This window comes from Trichoderma citrinoviride, assembly GCF_003025115.1.
Source record: "Trichoderma citrinoviride strain TUCIM 6016 unplaced genomic scaffold BBK36scaffold_2, whole genome shotgun sequence".
Lineage (NCBI taxonomy): Eukaryota > Fungi > Ascomycota > Sordariomycetes > Hypocreales > Hypocreaceae > Trichoderma > Trichoderma citrinoviride.
This window is the reverse complement of record NW_020194710.1, coordinates 1,813,684-1,839,722: the sequence shown is the minus strand read 5'-3', so window position 1 is coordinate 1,839,722 and position 26,039 is coordinate 1,813,684. Positions and strand designations below refer to the sequence as shown.

The 26,039-nt window shown below is 54.7% G+C and overlaps 7 protein-coding genes across 7 annotated transcripts; 3 read left to right on the top strand and 4 right to left on the bottom strand.

The window, feature by feature from the left end:
• Positions 1-497: 497 nt before the first annotated feature.
• BBK36DRAFT_1207453 (hypothetical protein) lies at positions 498-2,885 on the bottom strand (the record flags this gene model as incomplete). Its single annotated transcript, XM_024897406.1, has 5 exons — positions 498-675; positions 736-1,944; positions 2,326-2,429; positions 2,504-2,719; positions 2,814-2,885. 5 exons carry the CDS (start codon positions 2,883-2,885, stop codon positions 498-500), a joined length of 1,779 nt encoding a protein of 592 aa, XP_024753126.1.
• Positions 2,886-4,684: 1,799 nt separating this feature from the next.
• BBK36DRAFT_1111526 (phosphatidylinositol 4,5-bisphosphate 5-phosphatase) lies at positions 4,685-8,888 on the top strand (the record flags this gene model as incomplete). Its single annotated transcript, XM_024889711.1, has 4 exons — positions 4,685-5,325; positions 5,396-7,209; positions 7,291-7,510; positions 7,595-8,888. The coding sequence occupies 4 exons, from the start codon at positions 4,685-4,687 to the stop codon at positions 8,886-8,888; spliced, it is 3,969 nt and encodes a 1,322-aa protein (XP_024753125.1).
• A 3,795-nt stretch (positions 8,889-12,683) lies between these two features.
• Positions 12,684-13,178, top strand: BBK36DRAFT_1138220 (hypothetical protein; the record flags this gene model as incomplete). Its single annotated transcript, XM_024893227.1, has 1 exon — positions 12,684-13,178. The coding sequence occupies one exon, from the start codon at positions 12,684-12,686 to the stop codon at positions 13,176-13,178; it is 495 nt and encodes a 164-aa protein (XP_024753124.1).
• Positions 13,179-13,498: 320 nt separating this feature from the next.
• On the bottom strand, positions 13,499-16,488 carry BBK36DRAFT_1188536 (14-3-3-like protein; the record flags this gene model as incomplete). Its single annotated transcript, XM_024896580.1, has 6 exons — positions 16,456-16,488; positions 16,164-16,171; positions 15,691-16,044; positions 15,469-15,556; positions 15,116-15,365; positions 13,499-13,590 (listed from the first exon to the last, which is right to left on the bottom strand). Exons 1-6 carry the CDS (start codon positions 16,465-16,467, stop codon positions 13,499-13,501), a joined length of 804 nt encoding a protein of 267 aa, XP_024753123.1. The 5' UTR covers positions 16,468-16,488.
• Positions 16,489-20,157: 3,669 nt separating this feature from the next.
• Positions 20,158-21,360, bottom strand: BBK36DRAFT_1111112 (alpha/beta-hydrolase; the record flags this gene model as incomplete). Its single annotated transcript, XM_024889670.1, has 1 exon — positions 20,158-21,360. The coding sequence occupies one exon, from the start codon at positions 21,358-21,360 to the stop codon at positions 20,158-20,160; it is 1,203 nt and encodes a 400-aa protein (XP_024753122.1).
• Positions 21,361-22,467: 1,107 nt separating this feature from the next.
• BBK36DRAFT_1109934 (hypothetical protein) lies at positions 22,468-23,104 on the bottom strand (the record flags this gene model as incomplete). Its single annotated transcript, XM_024889529.1, has 2 exons — positions 22,468-22,624; positions 22,713-23,104. The coding sequence occupies 2 exons, from the start codon at positions 23,102-23,104 to the stop codon at positions 22,468-22,470; spliced, it is 549 nt and encodes a 182-aa protein (XP_024753121.1).
• Positions 23,105-24,730: 1,626 nt separating this feature from the next.
• On the top strand, positions 24,731-25,898 carry BBK36DRAFT_1134333 (V-type ATPase; the record flags this gene model as incomplete). Its single annotated transcript, XM_024892269.1, has 4 exons — positions 24,731-24,829; positions 24,997-25,275; positions 25,333-25,593; positions 25,659-25,898. Coding segments are annotated over 3 exons (438 nt in total), but the record flags the coding sequence as incomplete, so codon positions are not given.
• Between the last annotated feature and the right edge of the window lie 141 nt (positions 25,899-26,039).

Sequence of the window (26,039 nt, the reverse complement as noted above, 5' to 3'; positions counted from 1 at the left end):
GCCATGTACGTCCGTTTTTTTTTTTTTTTTTTTTTTCCACTCTTAGTCGGCTATACCAGGTTTTAAAGAGTCATAAGAGTTCACGTCAACCCGGGATTATATCGTCTCTTGCTACTTAATCTTCACGCCTCATTCACGGTCTTGGCTGCATGTGACGAACCAGTGCGAATCATTCGTATATCAGCAGCGTGCTCCCTCGCCTCAAAAGGCAGAGCAAAGAGCCAGCCATCCCGCGTTTCGTCGAGAGAAACTATAAACTCCAAACATTATAAAAAATCATCCGTACCACTCGCGGCCCGCATCCAAATAGGTCTGCTAGCAAAGTTGCCGCTCCGTATAGTGTCCAGCAAATGCGTATAGTACAACCCATCCGCCACTTGAACGATGTAAACATCCTAGTTTGACGCCCCCCAAAATGCCTAATGCCTAAAAACCCGGCGTCGTCTGACATCCTGCTGTCCTCCGCCGAAACCCCAAAAAATCGGCTTCCAATTCCCCTAGTTGAAGTCGGCTGCGCCTTGAGCGTCCGCAGCGGGCTCCTGGTGAGCCTCGTAGAAATTCAGGTATCTGGTTTGGGCTTTGCGCTTGCTGGCCTCATCGAGCTCGCCAACGGGGGACGCTCCGTTCTCCTTCGCGCCGCTTCCACTCTTAGACGCGGCCGTAACGGACACGGGCCTGTGAGTAAGGGTTAGCTGGATGGTTTCAGTCTCTCGGGAGATCGCATGGTTGACGGACCCAAACATCTGTCTGTCCACGGTCAGGAACTCCTTCATGGCGTCCTTGCCGCCGCGCTGGACGAGGAAGTTCATGTACAGTTGAGCCAGCTCCCGCTTGACAGGGGCGGGCAGCCGGCTTCGGCTACGGAACTCCTCAAAGACGTTCTTGACGAGCTCGGCCTGGCTTGGCTCCCCTTCCTTGTCCTTGCCGTCTTGCTCCAGTTCAAACTGGAACCACTTGTCCCAGAATATCCTGCTGTCAGCATACCATTGGACATTCTTAAGGAAGACTGCGCGAGCTTCCTCGGTAGAGTTCTTGCCCTTCCATAGCAGCATGGCCCACTCGGCCACAAGCGCGGCCTTTGTGAACAGATCGACGGTGGGCGCTTCGATATGATCCTTGAGAACCTGGATGGCAGCCTCGACGCCGTTCTGGCGGCGCTGCAGGTTGGCCCAAGAGACAATGACCTCCACGCAGTCGGGAAGCTTGGTAAGGATTGCAGCGTGGATATCCAGAGCCACATCGACGCGCCCGCAGCTCTCCTCGAAGTAGGCCCACTGCATGCGAATGCCCGGGCGGCTGATGGGGACATAAAGCGTGGAGGCCCGGATGTAAATGTTGCGGACTTCCTCCTCCTTTCCAGGTTGCTCTGCCATCCATCGGGCATACCGGAACCAGAACTCGTCATAGAAGGCGCAGGTAACAAGGCACCGCTCGTACAGAGACACGATTCGGCTAAAGTCACCCTCAGCCTCTTCAAAATCCAGATACTTTCGCCAGTTGGCGAGCTGGCTGGCCTCAAGCTCCGTCACGTGGAAGTACGGTCGCTTGTTCTCGGCTTCGTACGTCCAGCGCTTCGCCACCTCAGCTTGGGTCTGGGTGAACACTTCGTAGTACATGGCGTCAATCTTGGCCCGGACATCCCGTTCAATCTCCAGCTCGGGTCGCGGACCGCCGCCGTAGGCTGCCGCCTCCGCCGCAACCTCGGCCTGGAACTTGGCGAGGGTATCTTCCGGCACAAGCTCTGCCAGGGGCTGGGTGTGGGACAGGTTTCGGAACCTTTCATAGTAACGAGCATACTGGTGCAGGGGGATGCGGATGATGCGCGCATGGATGGCAAAGATGCGGTCCTGGGCCTCCTGTCGCTCTTCGTACTCGATGTACTTATCCCAAAAGGGGTGAGCAAGGAAATCCAGCCCAACAAAGGTGGCTCCGCGTTCGAAGAGCCTGCGTATGCGTGTCAGCAAGTCAACTCTCGGGGGGGTAGGGTTAAGTGAGCATGGGAACAGAGAGGGTCAGTACACAGAGGGGTGATGGCCATTTGTGAGTGCAGATATCGGGTTTCTCCGACCCCAGAGGGGACAACGGTAGGAGCACGACGCAAGGTTATGGGGCGAAGAGAGCACATCAACAAAGTCTGGGAATAAGTGTGAGAGAGTGATCCCGGTAGGAAGAGGGGGGCGCCGTGGCATATCTCACCATTCGACACGGTCGATAGTGAGCTGCAGAGCTCTTGGTAGGTGGGCAACCGAAATCATGGTGCGTGAACGCGATGCTGCATTGGCAGAAGCCGTTATGGGGGAAGGAAAAAGTGCCCTGAATACTTACTCTCTGACCAGCGTGGGGTCATGCGTCGTCTCCATCTTGAAGGAGCAGTAGTCAGTCCAGAGGTCGACCGAATTGGTTATGCTGGCGCATCCTCGCTCATAAACCTGGGATCCGCGCCGTTAGCAGTGTATCGCAACAACGTTGGCGTGAGAGAGCGCATGGGAACAAGGCAGCGCACCATTTCAGCCGACTCTGGGCCCGCGATATTGAATTCGAGATCGGCATATTTCTTCCAGTACCCAAAAAAGAGCGGGAACTTGAGCAGGAGTCGGTCGTAGGCGTCGCGGACGGTGGAGAGCGCCTGAGGGCTCGAGTTCCTGTTGAGACCACCGTCGAGAGCTTCGCATGCTTTGATCAGGTTCTCCCAGCTCTCGAAGTTGTCGGGATTGGCCTCCTGTACGGGGGACGCACTGTTAGCAGGCAGATGCTACGGGCCAACACGAGGCAGTTGGGTGGCAGCGAGCGATTGTCGGAGCAGGCTGACGTACCGTTTCCGCTTGGTATTTGCGAACCGACGCGTACTCCTCCTCGGAGCCGCCGAAACTGTTGAAATCGCTCATGGAAGGATGCTGGTCGGACGCGACTGAGGATAGGGCGGTATAGATACAGGCGTCAAGAGGGTGGTGGGATGAGAGGCGGAGCTTTGAAGTGAAGCGCAAGATGGAAGAATGATGATGGAAAACCGGAGGACGAGGTTTCGAGAGCGAGGTACGAAGTGAGGTAGGTGCTGGAGTTGGCTGGAGAGCTCGGCTGCTGATTGGCCCAAAAAGCACAGATCAGCAGGTACCTGTCGTCCAAGTAACGAGGCTCGTATCCGGCGGGGCCTGCAGCGTGAATGCTGGAGCGGAGGGACCTTGTGCGCAGGTACTGAATTTACCTCTTGAAGAAGCTTGAAGTTTGGCGCTTCCAAGGTTTGCAGCACTCGGAGCTTTTAGCGCGTTTATGATGAGTAAGCCGCAGAATGTTAGAATTTAATCCACGGCTGGCTTTGCAAAATTCTCTTTTCTCTTCTCCAAACATGACCAGTGATGATTCCAAAATTAAACATATGATAGGAAGAGAATGAACGCTCTCCAAATATGGCGAGCATGATCTCAAACAGAATCTGAGGTCCAACAATTCTCCCGACAGTTGTCTTCAATGTCGCTTCGTTCCGATTGTCTCCTGCAGCGAGGCTGTTGAAGTGACGCCGCGAGTCCGGCGGTATTGACTCATTTCGATTCAGGAATCGGGCTCTTCTAGAGGGGTTCAAGGGCACTATTGCAGATGAAAATGGAGGATGGCATTGCAGTTCTGGCCCGTCCATTTGAGCTCATCTTCGAATGGCAGTGTCAGTGCTTTTGTGAAGCCGCAGGGTGGCTCCGTACATGGCTTGCCATACCCATGATTTCACGGGCAGTACGGAGTACCCGTGCCGTCGATGAAATGGCGTCTCGAGGGCTTCTACTTCGAGAAGCTACGTAATGGCCTTGATAGCATGCTGTTCTCTGCCATTGTCTCTGGGTCCAGAAGCAGTCAGCCACTGGTCAGTATCCCTTGTTGGCATATATCGTGTCTATATGAAGCAGAAAGCCCTAGTCTATGAAATCCATTCGATTCGGATATCCCTTGATATGAACCAATGTATTGGCCCTTGAACAACACTCTGTAGGGCCTGTAGAATCTTGATGTGGAGGTCAATGGACGTGAATTCTGTTGAGAGAATCATGGCCTTCATGAAGCTCTGCTGCGTTTTGGAAGCATTGGGGTGGTCTAGGGTGGGCAAAGCCTTAGAGAAGCATCGTGAAACTTAGTCCGTACAGCTCTCTTTAGACGGAGTACCCGGGGTGTCGAATATGTATGTCTACAGCTTGCAGACTATGAAATCTGTCGTACTTCAGAATATATCTACACTGCCCTTTTTTCTCTCCCTTTTTAAAAGGAAGAAGATGGCGATCGAATCGAGACCCGAGACTGAAAGTGCATACATAGTACCTACTGACACACTACAGTACTGGCCTCCGCACCGTTGACTTGGGCTGCCTTGATAACGGCTCCGCCAAACGGTAAGCTCTCTAGCCGATGTTGCCAATGACATAACGCGCCACACCGACAGCCACCTCGCAACAACGACAGTCGCTGGCCTCGAGAGACACAAACTGCCTGTCGCGAAGGCTGCAAAGAAAGGAGCGCATCAACCGCAGCAGAAAGCGCTGCAGCGAGGCCCGCGATCGCTCCACTCAATTGCAAGGAGACCATGGATCAACAGGGACCCTAAGTCCGCTCTGCTCTGCCTCCAGCTCTGTCTCCAGATCTGTGCCCCTGCCAGCTCCAAACCCGACTCTGCGCTTGATGCACCGAGTCTATCGCCGCCATACTCATGGACACGCCGCCGGGCTCGTGGAGCGCGCAAGCGCCGGCGCCTGAGAAGTCGAGCGAGCTCTTCATCCGCGACTATCCGCACCGCTCCATCGCCATCGTGTCGTCGTCTCACGCCCTGATTCTGCGCTACAGCTCGTCTGCCAGCGAGGCCTTTGGCAGCGGATCGCCCGTCTCGCTACCGTCCAGCAAGCCGCGCGGAAGCGAGTCTGCAACTGCCAAGTGCATGGTGGAGTTTTCCGCCATATCCAAGAAGCTGCTCAAGGACTACCGCCCGCTGACACCGAGGCCTGTGTACGGCACCCTGGGCCTGATTGCCATCAATGGAGAGGTCTTTCTGTCCGTCATCACCCAGGCCGTCAGGGCCGCAACGGTTCGGCCTGGCGAGACGGTCGAGCGGATCGCGAGCGTGGACTTCTACTGCCTGAGCAGCGCCGACTATGACGATGTCGTGCCGCTGGAGTCGACGGATGCGGATTCATCGGATGTGTTTGGATACAACTCATCCTCGCCTTACGGCCAAGGGCTGAGTCGCCGGGAGGTGGCCGTTGAGCACCCGTGTCATGACTTGCGCAGGCTGCTCAGCAATGGATCCTTCTACTACAGCACGGATTTCGACCTCACCAACAGGGTACAAGACCGGTATGGCCTACTCCGAGCCGCATGTGAGATGGACCGCATGTTTTGACCTGTACTGACTCTCGTATTCAAGGCCTATCAACTCCAACTCATTCGAGATTGACAATTTTGACGATACCTACCTATGGAACTCCTTCATGATCAGTCCGTTGGTGCAGTTCCGCTCCCGGCTGATGGCTTCGGAACGCGAGGCGCTGGATGCCTCACGCATTCTCACATCTGCTATCAGGGGCTTCTGTAAGACAATGACCATCCCGCAGAGCGCATCGCCCTTGAAGGCAGCCAGGAGTGGCATGCCGTCCTTTCTGACACTAGTTTCACGACTCTCGTGCCGGCGGGCAGGCACTCGCTTCAACGCCAGAGGCATGGACGACAATGGAAATGTCGCAAATTTCGTCGAAACAGAGACAACGTTCTGGTCCCCCGCCGGTGTTCTCTTTTCTTATGCACAGGTTCGAGGCTCGGTGCCAGTCTTTTGGGAGCAGGTTGCGGATCTCATACCCGGCCGTCAGAAAATCACAATCACCCGACCCCTGGATGCGACGCAGCCGACATTCAACAAGCATTTCGAGGATCTCGAGCAGGCTTATGGCGCCGTCCATGTAGTGAACCTTTTGAGCGACACTAAGCCGGGGGAAGTTGAACTCGCCAGCATGTATCGGGAGTGTATAAGACGCTGCCCGCTGAGCCGGCCTGCTCAGCATCAATCAGAGGACCATGCCCTGCTGCGTGAGACACATTACGACTTTCACGCAGAGACAAAAGGCCCGGCAGGGTACGAGGCTGCCCGCGGCATCCGTAGACACATAGAGAACTCCGCCGATGGCTTCGCCTACTTCTTGGCCGAGAACCACCACGATTCTAACGAGAAGACTGATGAACGCATGGTGGTTGTGCTTCAGCAAGAGGGTGTCTTCCGCACCAATTGCTTGGATTGTCTGGATCGCACAAACTTGATCCAGACTCTCATTTCTCAAATGGCGGTCGAGGCGTTCCTGGGCCACCGGGGGGAGTTTGCAGCTTCCGACTTCTGGATGAGGCACTCCAGTCTGTGGGCCGACAATGGCGATGCGCTCTCAAAGACGTATGCCGGAACCGGGGCTTTGAAGACCTCCTTCACCAGACACGGGAAGATGTCCTTGGCCGGTGCCATGGCAGACGTGCGAAAGTCCGTTCAGCGCATCTACCACAACAATTTTGTCGACCCGTCTCGGCAAATCACCATCGACATGCTGCTTGGCCTGCTGGTTGGGCAGAGCCCCGTGCACTTGTTCGATCCCATCAGCGACTTTGTGGCGCTGGAGCTGGCCAGGCGAAGCGAAGAATTCACTTCGTACAAGAATATCAGTATATGGGTTGGCACATTCAACCTAAACGGACGCACCGAAGGCATCGATCACGACCTGTCACCATGGCTGTTTCCGCCGTCACTCGGCTCGGCGCAGCCGGAGATATATGTTGTGGCGTTTCAGGAGATAGTTGAGCTGAGCCCGCAGCAAATCATGAACAGCGATCCGACGAGGAAGAGCCTCTGGGAGGCGGCGGTGAAACGAGCCTTGAACCAGCGGCAGGCCAGCCTTGGGGGGAAGAAGTACGTGCTGCTACGGAGCGGGCAACTCGTGGGAGCGGCGTTGTGCATCTTCGTGAAGTCGTCGTCTCTTGATCATATCAAGAACGTTGAAGGGAGTGTCAAGAAAACAGGCTTGTCCGGGATGGCCGGAAACAAGGGAGCGGTTGCTATCCGGTTCGACTATGCAAACACTCCCCTATGCTTTGTGACGGCGCATCTGGCGGCAGGGTTTTCCAACTACGATGAGCGAAATCGCGATTACGCTACGATTCACGGTGGGCTGCGATTTCAGAGGAATCGGGGCATCGAGGATCATGGTACGTGCCCTTTCCTCTAAGCAAAGGGGGAAGAGAGAAGAGGGGACATGCGGACATGCTGGCTAACTCACGATGCACCAGATGCCATCATCTGGCTCGGCGACTTCAATTACCGCATCGGGCTCAGCTCCGAGGCTGTCCGCGCCCTGTTGAAGAAACGGGACCTGCAGACCTTGTACGACAACGACCAGTTGAATCTGCAAATGGTAGCCGGGCTGGCGTTTCAATTCTACTCCGAGGCCCGTATCAATTTCATGCCTACTTACAGATTCGACATTGGAACCGACGTCTACGATACTTCGTAAGCCCCCCCCCCCCTTTCCCTTTCACCCTTTTCAGCGAGATGACTTGCTGTTGGCTCCGGCTGTACTAACACACCCCTCAGTGAAAAGGCGAGAATTCCGGCCTGGACAGATCGAGTGCTGAGAAAGGGGGCTATTCTCCGCCAAACATCGTACGACTCGGCGCCGCTGCTGTTTTCGGACCACAGACCTGTGTACGCGACATTTGAATGCCGGGTGAGCCTCATTGACGAAGCTCGGCGAGACGCCATCAGCCACGAACTATATGAGCGGCGCAAGGCTGAAGTTGGAGACTTGGCTGCGCAAGGGGAGGGCGACGACAGCGAAGATGAAGACCTGATTGGGTACGACGCAATCGAGCCAGGCCTTCCACCAGCGAGCTCAGACCGCCAAAAGTGGTGGCTTAACAATCAACAGCCAGCTCGGGTTCATATTCCAATTCCCACTGGGCGAGACGGGCAGCCGATGGCGTTGAACCCGAACCGCCCTTCCAACCCCTTTGGGCAAAGCGAAGAACCGGACTGGATATCCATCTCGCGGTCGTCCCCAGGGGCGTCGCTCTCGAGCATGTCCAGCTCTCCGTATGAGAAGGTGATGCCTCCGAGGGGCATGATATCAGCTGCGGCCGGTGGACCCAGGAAATTGCCTCCACAATATGACCCGACGACTCTCCCTGCGCAGGTCGGACGGATGAAGATTGGAGACGGCGACGGCACGCGGAATGTTTATGGAGACAGATCTGGCGTGGCCCCCCCTCCCCCGCCTCCCCGTCGTTCAGCGACCACTGACTCGGGCTCGGGCGCAGGGCCGGGCGGCAAGTCGGCGAGCTCGAGCTCCTCGGCGACGATGGGAGGAGCAGACAAGGCTGGGACACAACCACTGTGGATGCAGTCTCGACCCGCTTCGATGGCTTCTCAGACATCGCAGCTGTCTCAGCAGCTGAAAGCTGGAAAACCCGCACCCCCTGTGGCAAAGAAACCAGCCCACCTGCTTTCCACATCCCCAGCCTCGGCGCCGATGGCGTCCTCAATGTCAGCCGGGGGTGGACGCTATCGAGATGATCATGGAGGCGATGACTTGCACCCACCGCTGCCGGCTCGCGCTTCCACGATGGCGGCAGCGCCGGAAGATGCGCAGTGGCAGACGCGGTCCGCGGGCGTGGCCGCGAGGAAGCCCGTCGCGCCTCCTAAGCCCCAGCTGAATGTGAATATGAGCACGAGCACAAGCACGAACACGAGCATACATGCCGCGGCTAGAGGGCCTCCTGTCCTGCCACAGCGATTGAGACAGGCAAATCACGGCCCCGTTGACTTGTTGGATGGAGGCGAGGAAGAGATGGGAGGCTGGGAGACGTTGCAGCCAAGTACAGCAGCATAGGGGAAAGGGAAGAGAAGGGAAAAGACGGCCGCAGCCATGTGGCGAAAGTGAAATGGTTTTGGATTCTCCGATGGTTTGACTGCTACTGATATACATGAATGCGACTCTATAGCGCCTCTTACTGCCTTGCTAGAAGTTTACCGTTGACTGTGACAGTGAGCGTGATGATGAAGGGACCTATGAGGAAGAGCATCACATAGCTCGTATCGCAATGTACGAGTAGGCCAGGCATGGAAGCAGACTCGCTTGTCCCCTGGGACGCACTGAGAAAGCAGCAGCAATTCTTTGCAAGCGTGCTCACCAAAAGGGAAGAAAGCAAAAGCCTGGCCTTGGCAGAAAAGAAGCCAATATGCAAGACATGACGGGTTAGGGGAACGGGAGGCTGTGCGTCTTGTGCTCTGCCTACTAGTACACGACAGACGACGCGTACCCGGGACTCGTTCCATGGACTTTGACCAATGCACGGAATATCACATAGTAGATATATTCTCTCTCTCAAGATAATTTCCCCTTGTTGCGTGTTACACTGCACGCAGCCACCCGGCTTCTGTCGTACCAAAACGAGTTGCCCCTTGTTCGCTTTGCTGTTGATTGGCTTTCGGGAGTTATCTTTTGGGTTATCGTACTACTATACGGGATGAAAACAAGTAACAAACAACATGACTTGCTTTTTTTCTTTTTCCTCCTTCTTCCCCTCTGCTCTGGGGATGCGGATTCCAAGACGCTAGGGATGCGGTGATGCAATTGAAAACGACTCATATAGCCGAGGACGAGGGCGATTGAACCTTTGTGTGAGTATTTTTTTTTTCTAGCGCCAGGCGCGGCGAGTACTGGGATATGTGAACTGCTTCTTACTGGCAATCACTTCCATCTTCATGTGATGCGAGAGAGCATTTTACATGAGTCGATGACCAAAGAAAGGTAATCCGTAATGCATATGAATATGTGGCTGGGTGCTGTGAAGACGTTCGTATAACTGGATCAAATTGATGAGGGTACTCGGGAGAGAAGGGACTCGTTCTTTTTTTCTCTCTTTCCTCCGAGCAACTTGTTTGCTTGTTTGCCATGTCTTTCATTTCCCGGGCCGCGAAGTTACACCACTTTTCTGTCTCTACTATTTCCCGTTTGCATCACCGGGGAACAATCAAGTACAAAGAGGGGAGAGAAAGAAAGACTCGAGTGAAAGTTGCGCGTATCGTACAAAGTGAGATAACTGGCTGGGTGGCCATGATGAGGGTGGAAGTCGAAGCGGAGGTTTGGCGCGTGACACCGTCGAGGGTCGACGGATGCTGGAATAAGTAGTGAGCAGTAGCGAGACATTTTGGGTCTGTTGTCTATCTTTCTTGATCTTACCAGCAATTTAGCAGTAGTAATAATACTGATTTTCCTTCTTCTTCCGACGAACCTTTGAGCTGTGTTATAACGTAGGCGCAGCAGAGGGGGGAGGGGGGGGTGCAAAGAATTGAAAGATGCCGATATTATTATTATTATATCTGTTCCGCTCGTTTTCAGCCCTGTCTCTGTGCCGTGTCCATGTCTATTTGTAGAAACCAAAGGGTCAACGAACGGACGGACGGACGGGCCATCGCAGCTGATCAAATCCCAATCCCAATTTTAATTTAGATGGTATATTATTAGTAGAATTCAAGATAGGGCCCATCACGGCATGTGTCGATATCAAAAGAAGCGAGTCCCGGGGCGAGTGGAAGACGTGAGATTCCCTGCTGCTCCCCGTTTTGTCAAATTTGCCAGGATGACATTGGTACTGTACATGGCAGTATGGGGGGGAACGTCCAACTCCTTTTGGTGTTTCTCTCACGGGACAAAAAAACATTTGGTGTTTTAGGACCAGTTCTGCGATTTGAGTCCTTGTTCCTTTTCTTTTTCGTCCCGGTGTCAAAAGCCACCGGACCGGGTTGGCTGGAGGAGGGCACGCGAGTAAGTCGGGCCTGGTGCTAATGGGCAGTTGGACCATTGAGGGTGGAGGAATGTGTCGCAACTGGATCAATCGGCTTCGAGTGGTGGCGATGATAGCACGTCGATACTAGTAGATAGTAGATAGAATGGCCTCGGAGTGCTCCGTGAGACTTTCATTTTCCGATCCAAGGCCCGTTGAACGGTGGTATCGGTACACGACTTCACTCAGTGACGGATCTACACTAACAGTAGCCCCGATGCAACGCAGTGTCAGCCGCCCAACCCCCGGCACTTGGACAAGAGACAGATGAGAGACTGAGTGAGAGAGAAGGAAAAGTCCAGCATCGCGAATCCCTTTGTGGCTCGTCCAGTCCTGTGCCTGCAACCCCCACACGCGGACGGATACGCGCACATGAATGCAAGTACCGGTACGCGCGCCTGTGACTGGCTCACATGGCCTCCCCCTCCCCATCTGATGTGCCGCCACCGCGATCAGCGCACTAGAAACCAGCCCACTAGCGAACCCACCGGGCCTCTTCCAGTGGCCTCCTGCACTGATTGACTGAACCCTCCCCCAGACCTCCAGCGACCGCTAGCGAGGCCGTCCACCGAAACCGCCCCTGCGCGACTCCACTTTCCGGCCGGCCTTTTCCCTGTCCAAAGCCTCCTCCATTTGATCTCTCGCTCCCTCATCCTGTCACTCCTCCTCCAAGCCGCCTTGCTTCCCCTGCTCGTATTTCTTTTCTTTGCCCTTTTCCTGCAGATCAGGGCCAACCAACAACGACAGAGCAGCACAAACGACCGTTTCATTTCCTTTCCGTGCTCCCTCATCTGCGTCGTCCGCTCTTCCTCTGCTTCCTTCTTGCCGACAGCCCTCATCCCACGATAGTAGTCCTGCTATAAACGCCTCTCACCTGCGCTTCCTCTAACCCTCACCCGCGGTGGAGCCCAGAAAGGAATCGCGGGATCCATCGCCTCTTACACCAGCGCGCCGGGCTTCGAACCGCTTGACCTCAGTGGCGCCGCGAGATCTTGTCTGCATTTTCGGAGTATATAATCGGCGTTTTCTCTGCATTTTACGGCGTTCCTTGAACGCTTCGGTTCTTCCTCTTTGCGGCGTCCACCCGCTGAAGCGAGATCAAACCAGAACAAGGACAAGAGTCCAAACAGCACTCTGCCGCCCATCGCACAACTTGCAATAGGCAGTGGACGAAGAGAAGAGATACCGCACAAGACAAGGAAAAGGGCGTCGAGGAACAGCCTAGACTCGGAGTGTCCCGAAAACTCGCCGCCGGCTCTATTGCCTACCATATAATCTTTATTACTCTTCCCCCTTCGCCTCAGGTTTCTTATTTTACTTTGCTGCACCCTGTCGAACGTCACCCGGGGCCCGGAGAAGCATCGAGAGATTGCCTGGTGGGGGAGTCGTTCGGATCCTCTGCGGCTTACAAGGGTTGCATGAACAGCTGCCTTAAGGGGAAGCGATAACAGCTCTGTTTTTTTATTACGCGCCGCTGCTGTTAATCTGGGCCTTTGCCGAGCTTGGGGCGATCCTAAAGCTTGTGAATCGCCGACTCGAACAGCTTGCAGATCTACACGAACGAGAGTTGACGGCGCCTACAAAGGACAACTCCAATTGACGCCGGCTCGCCATCACTGCTCATATACCAATCAAGCCGATTCACCGGCGTCTGAGAGTGCGCGCTCCCGTGGCTGGCTGGCAATCGATCACATCCTCGAGTCCGGAAGAAAAAGAGCTCACCTTTTCTTCTTGCAACCGCCAATCCCATTGGCGATAGCCACTGGCACAGAAACTAGCAGCAACAACAACATCAAGCCAACTGCTACCCGAGCCATTGACCGAAGCCAACCGCGACAATGGCCGACCTGCCACCCCCTCCCGCCTTGCCACCCCTCATCTCTGCCTCCAAGCACAACCGCATCGTCATCTGGCGCGATGAGGTCGTGTCGGCATCCGCCTCGTATACCGCCGCCAGCAACTACTCGGCGCCGTCCCTCGTCACCACAACCACCGCGTCCTCGACGTCGCTGTCGCCCGAGGAGCTGGCCACCATGTCGCGCGGCTCACGGCTGTGGTACAAGGTCAAGACGCAGTTGGCGCCCAAGGCACGCCGCCGCAGCAGCGTGACGGTCAACACTGCCGAGCTGCCAGACTTCTTGATGCCTCCGCGGAAGGGCGACGTGACGCGGACGGCCATGTACCAGAGCCTGCGGCCGGGAGAGCCCAGGCCCGACAGTGGCGACGACGAGGTCGTGCCTGGCCAGGACAGCAGCAACGGCCGCGGACGGCGTCTGTGGGAGAAGCAGAAGAGGCTGCTCAGGGCATCGAGGCTATTGAGCCAACATGCTTAGCCGACTTCGAACGCAGACCGAAGACAAAAAAAATACAAGAAATAGAAAAAAAAAGAGCGAAATCAACCAAAGATACACGGCAGCCTCATTGACGACGACAACGACTCGAGACGACTCACCACCACCTACCTCTATACCGACCTACTCGCGAAATAATTGGGATGGGCCCATAATATAACGTTGGCATGTCTTAATACCTAGGTGATCAATCACATGGGGGAAAGCGATCTTTTTTTTAAACACCTATTCCACACAAGCCTCAGTACAGATTCTCTTAATTAAACCTTAATCCCTCCCTCTCTCTCTCTCCCGCCCTCGCTTCATCTTTTTCCTTTTCTTTGTGCGTCTTCATTCGCGGGTTCCGGTGTTGTTCTTTGTTGTTCCTTGGCGTTCGTTTGTGCTTTCTGTCGGCCTGCGCGGGAGATCTGTGCGTTTTATAGACCGGTTCAGTTGTTTGTTTGTCTGTTACTTCTTTTTTCTTTTCCAGAGATTCCCACAATACAGTTTAAAGCAAAATAAAAGAAGTTAAAAATTATTCACAATTTGCTGTGTTAGATTGTCCATGTGTGATAACGATGGTGCTTTGCGGTGTTGAAACTGCTCGAGAATTTCTGCTCTTCTATTTCTTTTCACAAGAACAGCTTCTGCAATGCTGTGAAATAGTAATCCCCCCTGCGAAAGTCATTGAAAAGGTCCTCGGCTATATGTCCCCTTTCAATCACAGAGCTCTGAGTAACCTTATTGCCGAGATGGTTTTCCCTTTCCTTCCTCTTCGTGTGTTTGTGCTCGGGACTGTCATACAGAATACAGTTGAGTCAAGGCGGAGTTTGAAGAAAAAGAAAGGTGGGAAGTTCCCGAATTGACAGGACCCAGCGGCGCACATCCAGAACTCGATGGGTAAAAGTCGTAAATTTCAAAAAAGAAGCACAAACAATAGAAGCAAGTTGCTGCATCTAATAAAGCCATGCCGAGGTCCAAACTTCAAGCTACTAGTTCTAAGAAGGGGAGCTCTCAAGCCACAAGGTAGAACAGAGTCAAGATGCCAGATAAGCAACACACCCACGTTCACGAAGCTGAACAAAGTTCAAGTCTACGAGAATTACAAGATTCATCATCAGCCCGCGTTGGATTGGAATTTATTTTTTTGCCCTTTCTTCAAGGGGATATTGCTGCTGTATAAACCTTTGGACGTTCCTTTTGGAGTTGATTTCCTCCCTCTCTGCGGGGCACACCAACGAGATTGTAAAAACCACTTGCGGTGAAGAGGGGTCGAGGAGGAGGGGGAAAGAGACCGAAAGACAACACGTGAAAAAAGCAAGCAACATATTGCGAGACAAACAGGGACATCAAATGGGGGGAACAACATTTCCATAACGATCCACCAAAACCGGGACCAGATGTAAACTAGGTGATAGGCGATAGCGTCAAAAACACACATAACAGGGGAACAGATACCGGGCACTTTGGGTAGAGGGGGGCGGCGGAGACGAAAGAGGGCAACAGAAGCGTCCATCATTCAGCAGCGAACACCAAGACAGGTTCCGTCACCGGATCAACAGGCAGTCATAACGGACAATCACCCTGCGCCAACCGTCTCTCCTAATCCCTAACCGAAAACAAATCCGAAGTTCCATGACCACTCTCCCCTCAAACCAGTGAAGCAACGCGCATGCGTACCGGTGCTGCGTCTGCTAGGCCAGCCTCCAACATGATTCCAACTATCGCCATGTTGAGAGGGGGACGAGAGCATCCAGATATAAAAAAACGAGAAAAAACGACGACCCTCGGTTCTTTGTGCCGAGTTTTGAGCGCGACGGAGGTAAGAAGGATTTAGGAAGCAGCCTCGGGAGCGGGCTCCTCAGCCTTGGGTTCTTCCTCGGCAGGCTTGGCAGCTTCACCCTCGTCCTTCTTGGCCTCGCCGGCCGCCTCGGCCTCACCGCTGTCGGATGAGGTCCACAGGGTCAGGTTGTCACGCAGGAGCTGCATGATGAGAGTGCTGTCGCGGTAGGACTCCTCAGAGAGAGAGTCGAGCTCGGCGATGGCATCATCGAAGGCCTGCTTGGCAAGGTGGCAAGCACGGTCGGGGGAGTTGAGGATCTCGTAGTAGAACACGGAGAAGTTGAGGGCGAGACCCAGGCGGATGGGGTGAGTGGGAGTCAGCTCGGTCTGGGCAACGTCGGTAGCGTTCTGCAAAGAACATATCGTCAGTAATTGCCGTCGGTTTGTTCTACAGCTGGCCCGTCTCTTCACGACGCCGGGCGCCGGCAAAACGCATAGAGTCGGTTCATACCTTGTAGGCCTCGTGAGCGGCAGTGGCAGCAACCTTGCGCTTCTCGCCAGAGGCGAACTCGGCAAGGTAGCGGTGGTAATCACCCTTCCTGAAAGAGCGATTTGCATTAGCTTCTGAAAATTTCGAACATGTGCGAGCTGCAACGTGATTGGGTGAAAATTTTCCTGAAATCCAAGCATCCGAGAGCAGCGAGCAAAAGAGAACGGGAGCGTCAAAACATACATCTTGTGGTAGAAGACCTTGGACTCGCCGGTGGCGGCGTTGGGGATGAGGCTGGTGTCCAGGACGTTGAGGACATCCTCGCAGACCTTCTCGAGCTCGAGCTCGATCTTGCTGCGGTACTCCTTGATGGTGGCAACGTGCTTGTCAGAGCCCTTGGACTCCTCCTTCTGCTCGATGGAGGAGATGATGCGCCACGAGGCACGGCGGGTGCCGACAACGTTCTTGTAGGCGACGCTGAGGAGGTTGCGCTCGTCGACGCTGAGCTCACCGCCGAGCTGGGCCACCTCCTTCATGTAGGTGACCATCTCATCGTAGCGCTCGGCCTGCTCGCAGAGGCGGGCCAGGAAGGTCTTGCTGTCATCGGAAAGTCCGGTCAGCCGGCTGCGGTCGTGGAAAAGGGGGGCGGAGAGGAGGTGTTTGGATTCTCGTCATGAGAGGTTAGTGGGGTCACGGGGTCGGCTGCTGGCACAAACCTTTCACGCTAGATAGGAGGTTAGCAGTTGCATTTCAGCGAAGAAAGAGACAGAGAGAGAGAGAGCTGGAAAAATGAGGCAGGAGAGCGAGCGAGAAGATGGGTTTGGGTGTGGTTGTTCTGGCCTCGGTCGCGCGTATCCCCAGAGCCCGCGCAGCTTCGTGGCGAGGAGGCGGGCTGAGGGGTTGCCAGAGCGAGGGGGGGCGCTTTTGGGAGGGAGAATGGCAAGGCAAGGCAGCGGAAAGCGGCGGTCGGAGCAGCGACGGCAAGCTGTTGCAGAGAGCTTCACGTACCTCGGTGGCCATTTCGACGGCGTCGGTGATGCTGTTGTGAAGACGGAGAGGGCGAAGAGGCGGCGGGAGTGTGCGGCGATGGCGGGTGGCAGAGGCAGAGGATGGATGCGGGTGTCTGAAGTGGGATGCGGTTGAGGATGGGGCGAGAAGAGTGTTTATATTTTGATTGTGGATTGAGATTTGAATTGGTTTTGGGGGTTTGGGGGGCTCTCGGGGCGGAGCTTGGGACTGCTGAGCCCACTGCCAGGTGATGAGCGCGCCGGCTTGCAGTGGAGTTTGAGGCCTAGCCAGCTAGCCAGCCGCCTGGCACCCCGCCCCTAGGCCGCTAAGCCAAGTCCTCTAGCAGCCAGTGCAGTTTGCCTCCCGCTGCTGATTCCTGGCCGTCGGTACCTGTGCAGTACCTGGCCGCGCTGCGTCGAGCTGCCCTCCCCAGCAGGTAGACGCGATGTGCCTGAAGGAGGCGGCTCTGTGCACGGGCGCTGTTGTCGTTGCTATCAGAGCACAGGCAGAAGTGAGCGCGCAGTGAGTCGAGATTCCTTCCCCCCTCTCTCCATGCTCTCTTCACGTTAAGGTATCCTCAGCCTGTGCTCACTCTGCAGGGCCTGCAACGGTTACTCTTAGGTACAGAGGTACAGACAAGGAGAGAACTCTCTTGAGTGTTTCTACAAGGCGCAGAGCCTCGATATCTGTGCAGATATATGGCTCTTTTCGTCCCTGATGGGTTGAGGTTGTCGTAGTGTCTTGGGTAGTAAGGGGACCGATGGGATTGAGCCCGACCACAACCGTGAACGTCTCCAGTACAACAAAGACCCCTTATTACCCTATGGCTTTCAAGTTGTTTCCTTGTTCCTGCTCCTCCTCCTTCACTCCCAAGCTTCCGGCATCTTCCACACTCATCTATGTACCGCCCTGATATTACTGCCCTACCTCTGCTGGGCACGGTCGTACTGCGATGTAGCATGCCATCAAGATCCGGCACCAACGCTGCGGTTGAAATGCTACGTTGGCCAAGCCATAGAACACTTGGACGTCAACAGAAGATCGCACCCGGCTCTCCGTACCTACTCTCGAGGTCACCTCTCTCCGAGCTCCCAGCCCTATTTCAAGTCCTTTCCTTCTGCTTCCCTGCTGCGTGCTGCCCAAAGACATAGAGGAGGGCGGGGCTTTTTTTTCCTTTTTGGGGCGGTAGGGGAAAAGGGTTACCGAGTGATCAGAGTCCCGCTTTGCCATGAGACAATCATCAAAAGGGCAAATCCTCCCATCACCTTTGTTGACGATGCTGGAGCTGATTTGCTGCCACCGCCCGCCCTGTTCGCCTGGAGCTGGGCGCTAAACAAGCTGTCTCTTGACAGCATCGTCTTCCTTCCAAGGCCGTTGTCTGCTCTCCCTTGTGCTTTGCGAAACCGCCTCTTCTGGTGCCGTCGTCCAACCAGCGGCTCCCCCCTCCTTGGGTCTGCCGGCAAGGCGTCATAAACGTGGCCAGGGGCTGCAAATTGGCTTATTAGAGGTCACCCAGCTTTGACTGTCGGTCAGTCGTCGTTCCATTCTGGACCCCACCCCCGATAGCAGAACGCCGCGAGAAGAAAGGACGAGGAGAAAAAAATTCCGGCTTGTCGTACTGCGATGTAGTATGTAGTACTACATACTTCGTCCAGCCCTTTCACGCGGAGTACGCCGTGCCAGGCTTTGGTCTCGATCCAGATGGGCATTGCATGTTCCCTTTTCCTTTCTGCCAGGAATGGAGCGCAAGTCGACAGAACCCGGCCGATTGGGGAGCCCCTAGCAGGCTCAGTGGTCCGTCCCAGCAGATCCCGTTGCTAATTCCCTTTAGCTGGGCGAGCAACACGGCGACTACGAGCTAGTGCCTCCCCTCTGCTCCGTTTCTCCAGAGGCGCACGGAGGCTTCTGCCCTTTGCCGTGCGGCTGTAGTTGTAGTAGTCGTACTCCTAACGGACACGATGGCTTCTGCAGCTTCGGGGAAAGGTGTCTGGTGTCGACGACGACGAGCAGCCCATCGCCCATCACGCGAGTGCTGAATGACTTCGGCACACCCCGGCCGAGGCATGTGCTCCCTTCTCTCGTCGTTCCCCGCTGGCCACGTCGGTCCAACGCTTGTCTCTGATGCCGTTCTGCCTCCACCTGGAACGCGGGGAGCGCTGCCGGCCTCAGGTATCAAGGCAAGGACCGCCTCGTGGTGATGCTTTGCTTGGATGCCGCTCCGCATATTCTCACGATACTGCAACCTCATACCTAGCAAACTTCCCTGCTTGTATATATTACTGCGATGCTTGCTGTTCGCAGGGACGATGCGGCTCCAAGCACGCTGTCTGCCGTAGTCGTCGTCTAGCGGCCCCTTTCTACACCAGCCGATCCGTCCCAAAGCACGGGAATGCATGCATGGCCTACTTCGTATCTCGCTTGTCTCCGTCCTGCCCGTTCCCTTTGGACAGATTCCCAAGCGTCATTCTTCAAGCTTCTCTTTCGCACCAGAAGTGTTCTGCTGTTCACATGATGCCATGGCCTGCCCTCCCTCCCCCGACCTCTAGCACCCCTGGACAAGTTGCTCTCCTCGCCTCGCTCGTTCATGCCAGCGGCACTGTTTGCCATGGGACATGGGGAGAGAGAGAAAAGAAGACTTGGGACTGGGCAAATAACGCGTGCTGTGGCTGTGGTCAGCTCTCCCCCGTCTGCCGTCCGTGACTCACTCGCTTTCCCCCTCCCCTTCCCCCCCCCTTTCCCCCTCCTTCTCTTATCGCCCATCGCGTGGCACAGCGGCAAAGCATGTGGCATGCTGATGTGGTTGTTCTCTTGCAGGCCAATAGCATCATCCCGCCCATGGGCTGGCCTCTTCAGCTGTTTTGGGAACGATCGAAGCAAGCCAGTCAGCATCTTCCTCACATCAAGAGAGAGACATAACCCAGCAGCACATCGCCCAGGTCTTTTAAGGCCGCCACGAAAATGGCCCCCTTCCCCTCCGGCACACACACACACGCGCGCGCACACAAAGGCTTTATATTAACCCCCACCATCTCGGATTCGCCCAGAAGCTGCACCTTTGCGACGCCGTCCTTGGCGCTTACGATCCGATCGAAGCTGTAGTTATACTGCGGATGACGTTGCGGGCTAAAAAGGCTCGTTCTGTCAAGTAGTACCCTACCCGGTAATATATAGTAGTACCTGGAGAAGCCATTGGGTGCTGCTCACTTTGGCCTGTAACTTGCTTTGTCCATCAGGCACCCATGGCGGTCATCATGATGTCTCTGATACCGCGTCACATGGCGACGTAGCGAGGCTCTGCACCTCCCGCTCCCTCAATCGCGATGAAGTCGGGAGTGAATTCTCTGTGAGGCGATACAGACATGCACACCGTCGCCATGTGCCGATACCGGCCCCCCTTCATGAATAAAACGAACAATGCTGCTGGTGCCAGCAGATCAGGTGTTCTGAAAATATCAACGATGCGATAGTGGTATTCAAGGTATCCTGCAACTAGCTATTCAAAGAAATGCTCGACTAAGTAAGGTAGGTGTTGTTTCACCATATTTGTGCTCGCGGCTTGATTCCATATACTGCCCAGTACATACCTTTACTGGCATCTCGCAATGGACATCCGTATCCGCCCCCCTTCTTGATGACACCTCGCTCCCTAGGTACGTATTAGCTCGCTATTCATCATCAACCACTCGTGAATCATTCCAAAAACTATAGCTCTTCCTCGCGAGGCTCATAGGAATACGGAGGCCGACCCCAGTTTGAAGGATCGCCACCGGGAACGCACAGCCCAAGCCTCCAGAAATAGTCCCGATGAGCAAAGAACAGCTGCCATAGCTTAAACCGCGCTGGAAAGCTCATCCTCTGGGTATACTCTTCCATGGATGAAGTCGTCCACCGGAAATGGAGCAGGCGATATAGCAGGCCCTCCACGGAGCTGTCGTCCCTGGCACTGCAATTAGGGTCCTCGTCGCCGATGCATAGCTGGACATCTGTCTCGGACGGCGACAAGGCGGACTTTGAGATGAAGATTTCGCCTCCGTGAGACTTGTAGCCAAGCTCTCCCGGCGGAAGCAAGGGCACGGGGTCGTCGACGTGGGTGACTCGGCGGTAGACTCGCTTTTCTAGGTCGATGATGCCGTCGAGATCAAATACGTCGTCGACGAAGCGGGCGAACTGCGCATTGCCGGCGCGAGGCTCCCCGAACGTGGTCACGGTCACGTCGTCCCAGCCGAGCGAGACTTTCAGCTCGAGCGCCGCGAGGCAAGCCACGGCACCTCCAAGGCTGTGGCCGACGAGGTGAATGGGGTACGATGGGTATTGGGCGCGGAGCGCCTTGAGCTCAGGGAGAACTGCTTTCCGAGCGCTCTGCCATGACTGGAGGAAGCCCATGTGGACGGTGCAGTTTGTGCATTCATGGCTTGGTTTCTCCGGCGACTCCCCTCCGTGGTCTGGGGACGGATATGGCACGTATTTCTGCGCAAGGGTGCTGAGATCAACAATGGTATTGGTGATGCTGTAAGTCCCGCGAAACGCAACCATGATGGCGCCTTGCTTGTCGTCTCCATCATCAGTTTGGCGCTGGTCCGGGCCCTGGTCCACGGCGATGAATCCACAGTTATCGCCAAAGAGAAAGCCCGTGCTCCAGGTGTTGACCAACGTCATGTTGGGAAATTCATCGCATCGGGAGATGCATTCGAATGGTTTGCGAATCCCAGAGTTGCCGAGGCAATATGAAACGTCGACGAGCCTCGCCAGCCGCTCGAGGGATGCGAACAACGAGACCGAGATACTCGAGACAGCCGGCGCCTCGATTTTGATGCCCAACGGTTCCTGGTGGCCGATGTATGCCGCCTTGACGAAGAGAGCGGCGGCGAGCTGGACGAGCAGCAGTAGCCTGAAGCGGCCCAGCATTGCCCGCCCCATTTGATCGGATTCCGTTGGCGGTGATCAGAGCATGGAGCAGTGAAGCGTCACGACTGGTGAGATTCGCAGGATGTTGCTGGCAAGGAGAACGGAAGCGCCTTGGTCTCAGCTGAGCAGAGCCAGTCACCAATCGCGATGCTGCTCGTCGGCTCCGGCCTGGCGCAAGGGAGATTGGACGTCGCAGTGGCAACTGAGCGCAATTCGTGACACCGCTCCGGCGCGAAGGTGAGTTGCAGAACAGCGCGCGCTTCGCACCTTTTATTGCATGATGGCCAATGATTCCGCTGTCCTCCAGGAGAGGTGAATGAGCCCTGAGGAAAGCAGAAAGAAAATCCAGCGAGTCCTTGAGAGGTTGTTGTTACTAATATGATGCGACTTGGTCTCTTGGAAAGCTGGTGGCAAGACCAAATGGTTGAGATCACGAGGTGGACATGCACAATTGGGTGGGGCCGAGCCAGGGCCAGGGGCCTTAAAATCTGGGGTTTGGCGCTGAAGCTGGAAGCTCTGGGCGGGCGTTAGCAGGGAAGAGTGCTGGATGCGCGCCAGTAGTGGCCGAGATTAGCGGTAGAAGAAGGGCGATGGCGTGTGATCTGTGCAATTGGTAACTTGAAGCCCGTTTCGAGTTAACATCATGGAAGGGATGGAAGATGTCGAGCACCTAGAAGAAAAGAAAATCATAAGTCTCGCCATACAAGAGCTCCCCGGCACGGATCTTGCAAACTGGCGCCCCGTTTTCGTTGTCCGCCGCTTTGTCGCTAGAAGCACACTATTGAATGCCCTCGGCAACACTGACTCGAGTTCTGGCACTTTCACAGCTAACATGAACAAAGACCAGTCTGGGCTGCCTGTCAATATCTAACTTTTTCATAGGAAGAATACCACTGCTGTAGCGGACAGGAATCGAGACATGTATGCCAATAAAACGACACTCCAGAGGTGACTCCGTTCGTTATATTGTCTCTACCTGGGACCAGTACACCGGGTTCCCTTGTATCCGTCTATAATCCGTTTCCCAATAACCACCTTATCCTAAGTTTTACATCTTTATTCGGAAATTTGACATGACCGTTCGCAGATATTCCGTTTCAATGCCCTCTAGCTCACCCAGCGCTTGATTCGAGTGGGATCGGTCACAGGGTCCAGCGCGGAGAAATTCCCCTGGACATCGGTCGAAGACGTCTTACACGAGCCCAGAGTCGTTGAGCAATTCAAGGCAAGGTCCACTGCGCCGGCTACCTCGTACCCTTTGACACTGTAACGAGGACTGGTGTTAGTACAGACTTCTCACCCGATATACGGATTAAACCCTGCGTTTGGCGTTGTGATGTGACATAACATACCCATTGGGACCAGGGCAGATCCTCTCGATCAAGGTCAACGTCCTCTGCGTGGCTCCGCTCAAGATAAACTTGACATCGCTGTCCTCGCACGCGTACCTCGGCGTCAAGCCCTTGGGCGTGGTGGAAACAGAGCTCGAGTTGAAGGAGCACTTGACGGCAACGCCCGTGTCCGGGTCAGAGTAGGCAAAGCTATACGCGGTGAGAGCCGGCGTTGGACCGGTTCCGTTTGTCTTGGCTGCAAAGTCTTTGAGGTGGAAGCCTGCTGGCAGATTGCATCCGGCTTCTTTCTGAGCTGCGGCCAGGCGTTCCGGCGGCGCAGAGTAGGAGAGGTCGGCCAGGTTGGCTAGGGAGAATGGCAGAGCGGCCAGGAAAGAGACGACTTGGAAACGCATTGTGAGGAACGGTTGATGGTACTCTATCTCGGTTTAACTTGACAGATACGACGAGTATGAGTTCGAAGAGAGCTGGGATCAAACGAATAGTTGGCTCGAGTTGAGGAGGCAATGAGGTTGAGAAAATCTACAGCGGTGGAAATCTGCAACGTCCATGCTTGCTTTTATACGGTACGAGGCTTCCGAGCCATGACGTGGGATCAAGCAAACAGCTCCGTTCAGCCCCTTGATTTACGTGGGCCGGAAAGGCATGTATGGCAAGTAAGGGCACAGGAACGTCGGACAAAAAATGGGACGAGAGGACAAGAAAAGGCAGAGTTGAGTGTCGATCCAAGTGCCGTGGCGGCACTCGCAAGCTGCAAGGGGTTGGACAGGATGTGCCGACTTGCCCTTTGAGGCGCAGCTTTGCGATTCATGCTGCTTTTGACGCAGGGAGGTGCATTGAATGTATGGCTCAAAGCTACTACCATGTTCGGGCCATTGTTACTGTTACTGTGTGGCCTTGATTGCCGCCGACTTTGAGCTGATTCGAAGGCTTTTGCTGGTTAATAGGAGAAGTGGCTTTGTTTGGCGTTCTTTCACAGTTTTCTCTCCAAGAGAACTGCGGAAGGACAGTTGGCACCGTAGCGAGCGACATGGGAAGGAAAATGTGCACCAACCCTGCAATTGACGAGGGAAGAAAGAAGCGGTTGGCCAGCATGGCTCTGTAGCACCTGGAGCAGTTGCACTCTGTACGAAGCTGAAGAAATCTCGCATGCTCTGTACGAGGCTGCATGGCTCAATGACGTGGATTTAGGCTTCCAAGGTTGTCATTTAAGGCTGTCTGCTGAGAGCGCCTCCTTTTTATACAAGTTAGGAGCTTTATTTTAGGTGAGAGCTCTCAATCTGATTCGTAACTTATGCGGCACGGGGCGGAGTCGTAATCTGCACTCCGAGTTCGATTGTCCAGCCGCTCAATGCGACCGTTTTGAAATATTGTTTATCTCGGCCTTGAATTCCGGAGCTGCAAATTTAATATCCGAGGAAGAAAACAGAAGGATAGATGCAGAAACTGCTTTATCAGATGTTGCTCCAAAAGGGCAAGTCGATTCGGAGAGCAGCAGACTTCATTACTGGCACTGAAGCTCGCCAGCAAGCGAGCTCAAGACGAAAGTTTTGCAGGGCTGGCAGCCACGATACGCACAGATGTAAGTGCTTCTAGCAAAATTTGACTGAGTATAATTACATGAGATGTCAGACAGATAGCAACAGAAGAAGTGAAAAACTCCAAAATGATATAGAATATATCTGAATATCAAGTACCTTATGGAATGATATCGTCTTTCGTAGACTCTCAGCAATGCATCATCGAAATAGATACTTGTACTCCCAGCCCGCCAATCAATTGCCCCATTAGGTCAAGCACCAGGCGTGCAAAACAAAGGCCCAGCGGGTGAGGTAATTATCCGCCTCCGAGCCGACTTATGTAATGCCCAAGCGGCCACTCTGCAGCAAAACCTTAGCAACCAGGCATCGGCGTCGGAACTGGCACCCTCAATCATTCTCAACAGCCAGCTACATATTCAGCCCCCCAGCAGATCACAGCCCATCCACACCGTCGTCTCTCGCGCATCTGCCTGACTCCGGTAGCTTCTCACCACTCCCAACGACGCCCTCGTCTTTCGCCGTCTCACACAGATTATCGCTTCGATAACCCGCCATCGCCACAATGTCTACCGAACTTTGGTATGTTGCGTCAGCGCGTTGAGCATCCTCCATCCCCCCTACCATCGCCATGGAGCTTCGGATTGCATCGTTTGGGGTTCCCGGCATCATCGCTACCTGCCGCCTCTGCATCCACTTGCTCCAATGTGCCGTCTGCAGAATATAGAGCTGACTTGATTGCCGTATAGCCCCGTCTACGCGGTCAGTAACCACCACCCGTTCCTATTCGTACCAACGACGTCACCGAGAAATACCCGCGGCGACATCGAGCCAAACCATCGCCATCCAAGACTTGGCTCTCCGATATGATAGACAGACTCGCTAACACGCTACACAGCCCTTCTTTGGTGCCATGGGCTGCACCTGCGCCATTGTCTTCACCTGCCTGGGTGCCTCCTACGGCACTGCCAAATCTGGTGTTGGTATTGCCGCCATGGGTGTCCTCCGCCCTGACCTTATCGTCAAAAGTGCGTCGCCCTGTTTTCCGTCACACGCGCGCTGGTTGTCGCTAACCTGCTATTCAGACATTGTTCCCGTCATTATGGCTGGTATTATTGGTATCTACGGTCTCGTCGTCTCCGTCCTCATCTCCGACGGTCTCAAGCAGGATCTCCCTCTGTACACCGGTTTCATTCAGTTCGGTGCTGGTCTCTCTGTCGGCCTTGCTGGTCTCGCTGCTGGTTTTGCCATTGGTATCGTCGGTGACGCCGGTGTCCGCGGAACTGCTCAACAGCCTCGTCTCTTTGTCGGAATGATCCTGATCCTCATTTTTGCCGAAGTCCTGGGTAAGCAATCGCTCATCTGCTGTTTTCTCTACGGCAATAATGGACTTTGCTAACGTGTCACCCAGGTCTCTACGGTCTCATTGTCGCCCTTCTGATGAACTCAAAGGCCAGCCAGGATGCTGTCTGCGCGTAGAACGAGTCAATCCATTTCCGGCCAAAAAACAAGACACATTTGCCTTTGCCAACGTCGTTACCCTTGGTGTGAAAAAAACTGGTTTCTGGTCGATAAGATGATAACTCGGAGTCGGATGACGGTGTGAGAAGGAGCAAGCTTTCTTGGGGAATGGCGAATCATGACGTCGGTTCGCGACTTTCTGTCGCGTTAATGGATGAGTAGGAGGAGTCTTATAAACAGTATATGTACACTAGTGACAGGACGCGGTTGCTTGATGTGAGTTTCTCTTCATAGACGGTGAAGGCGAGGGATCTAGTGTAAGCAGGTGCTC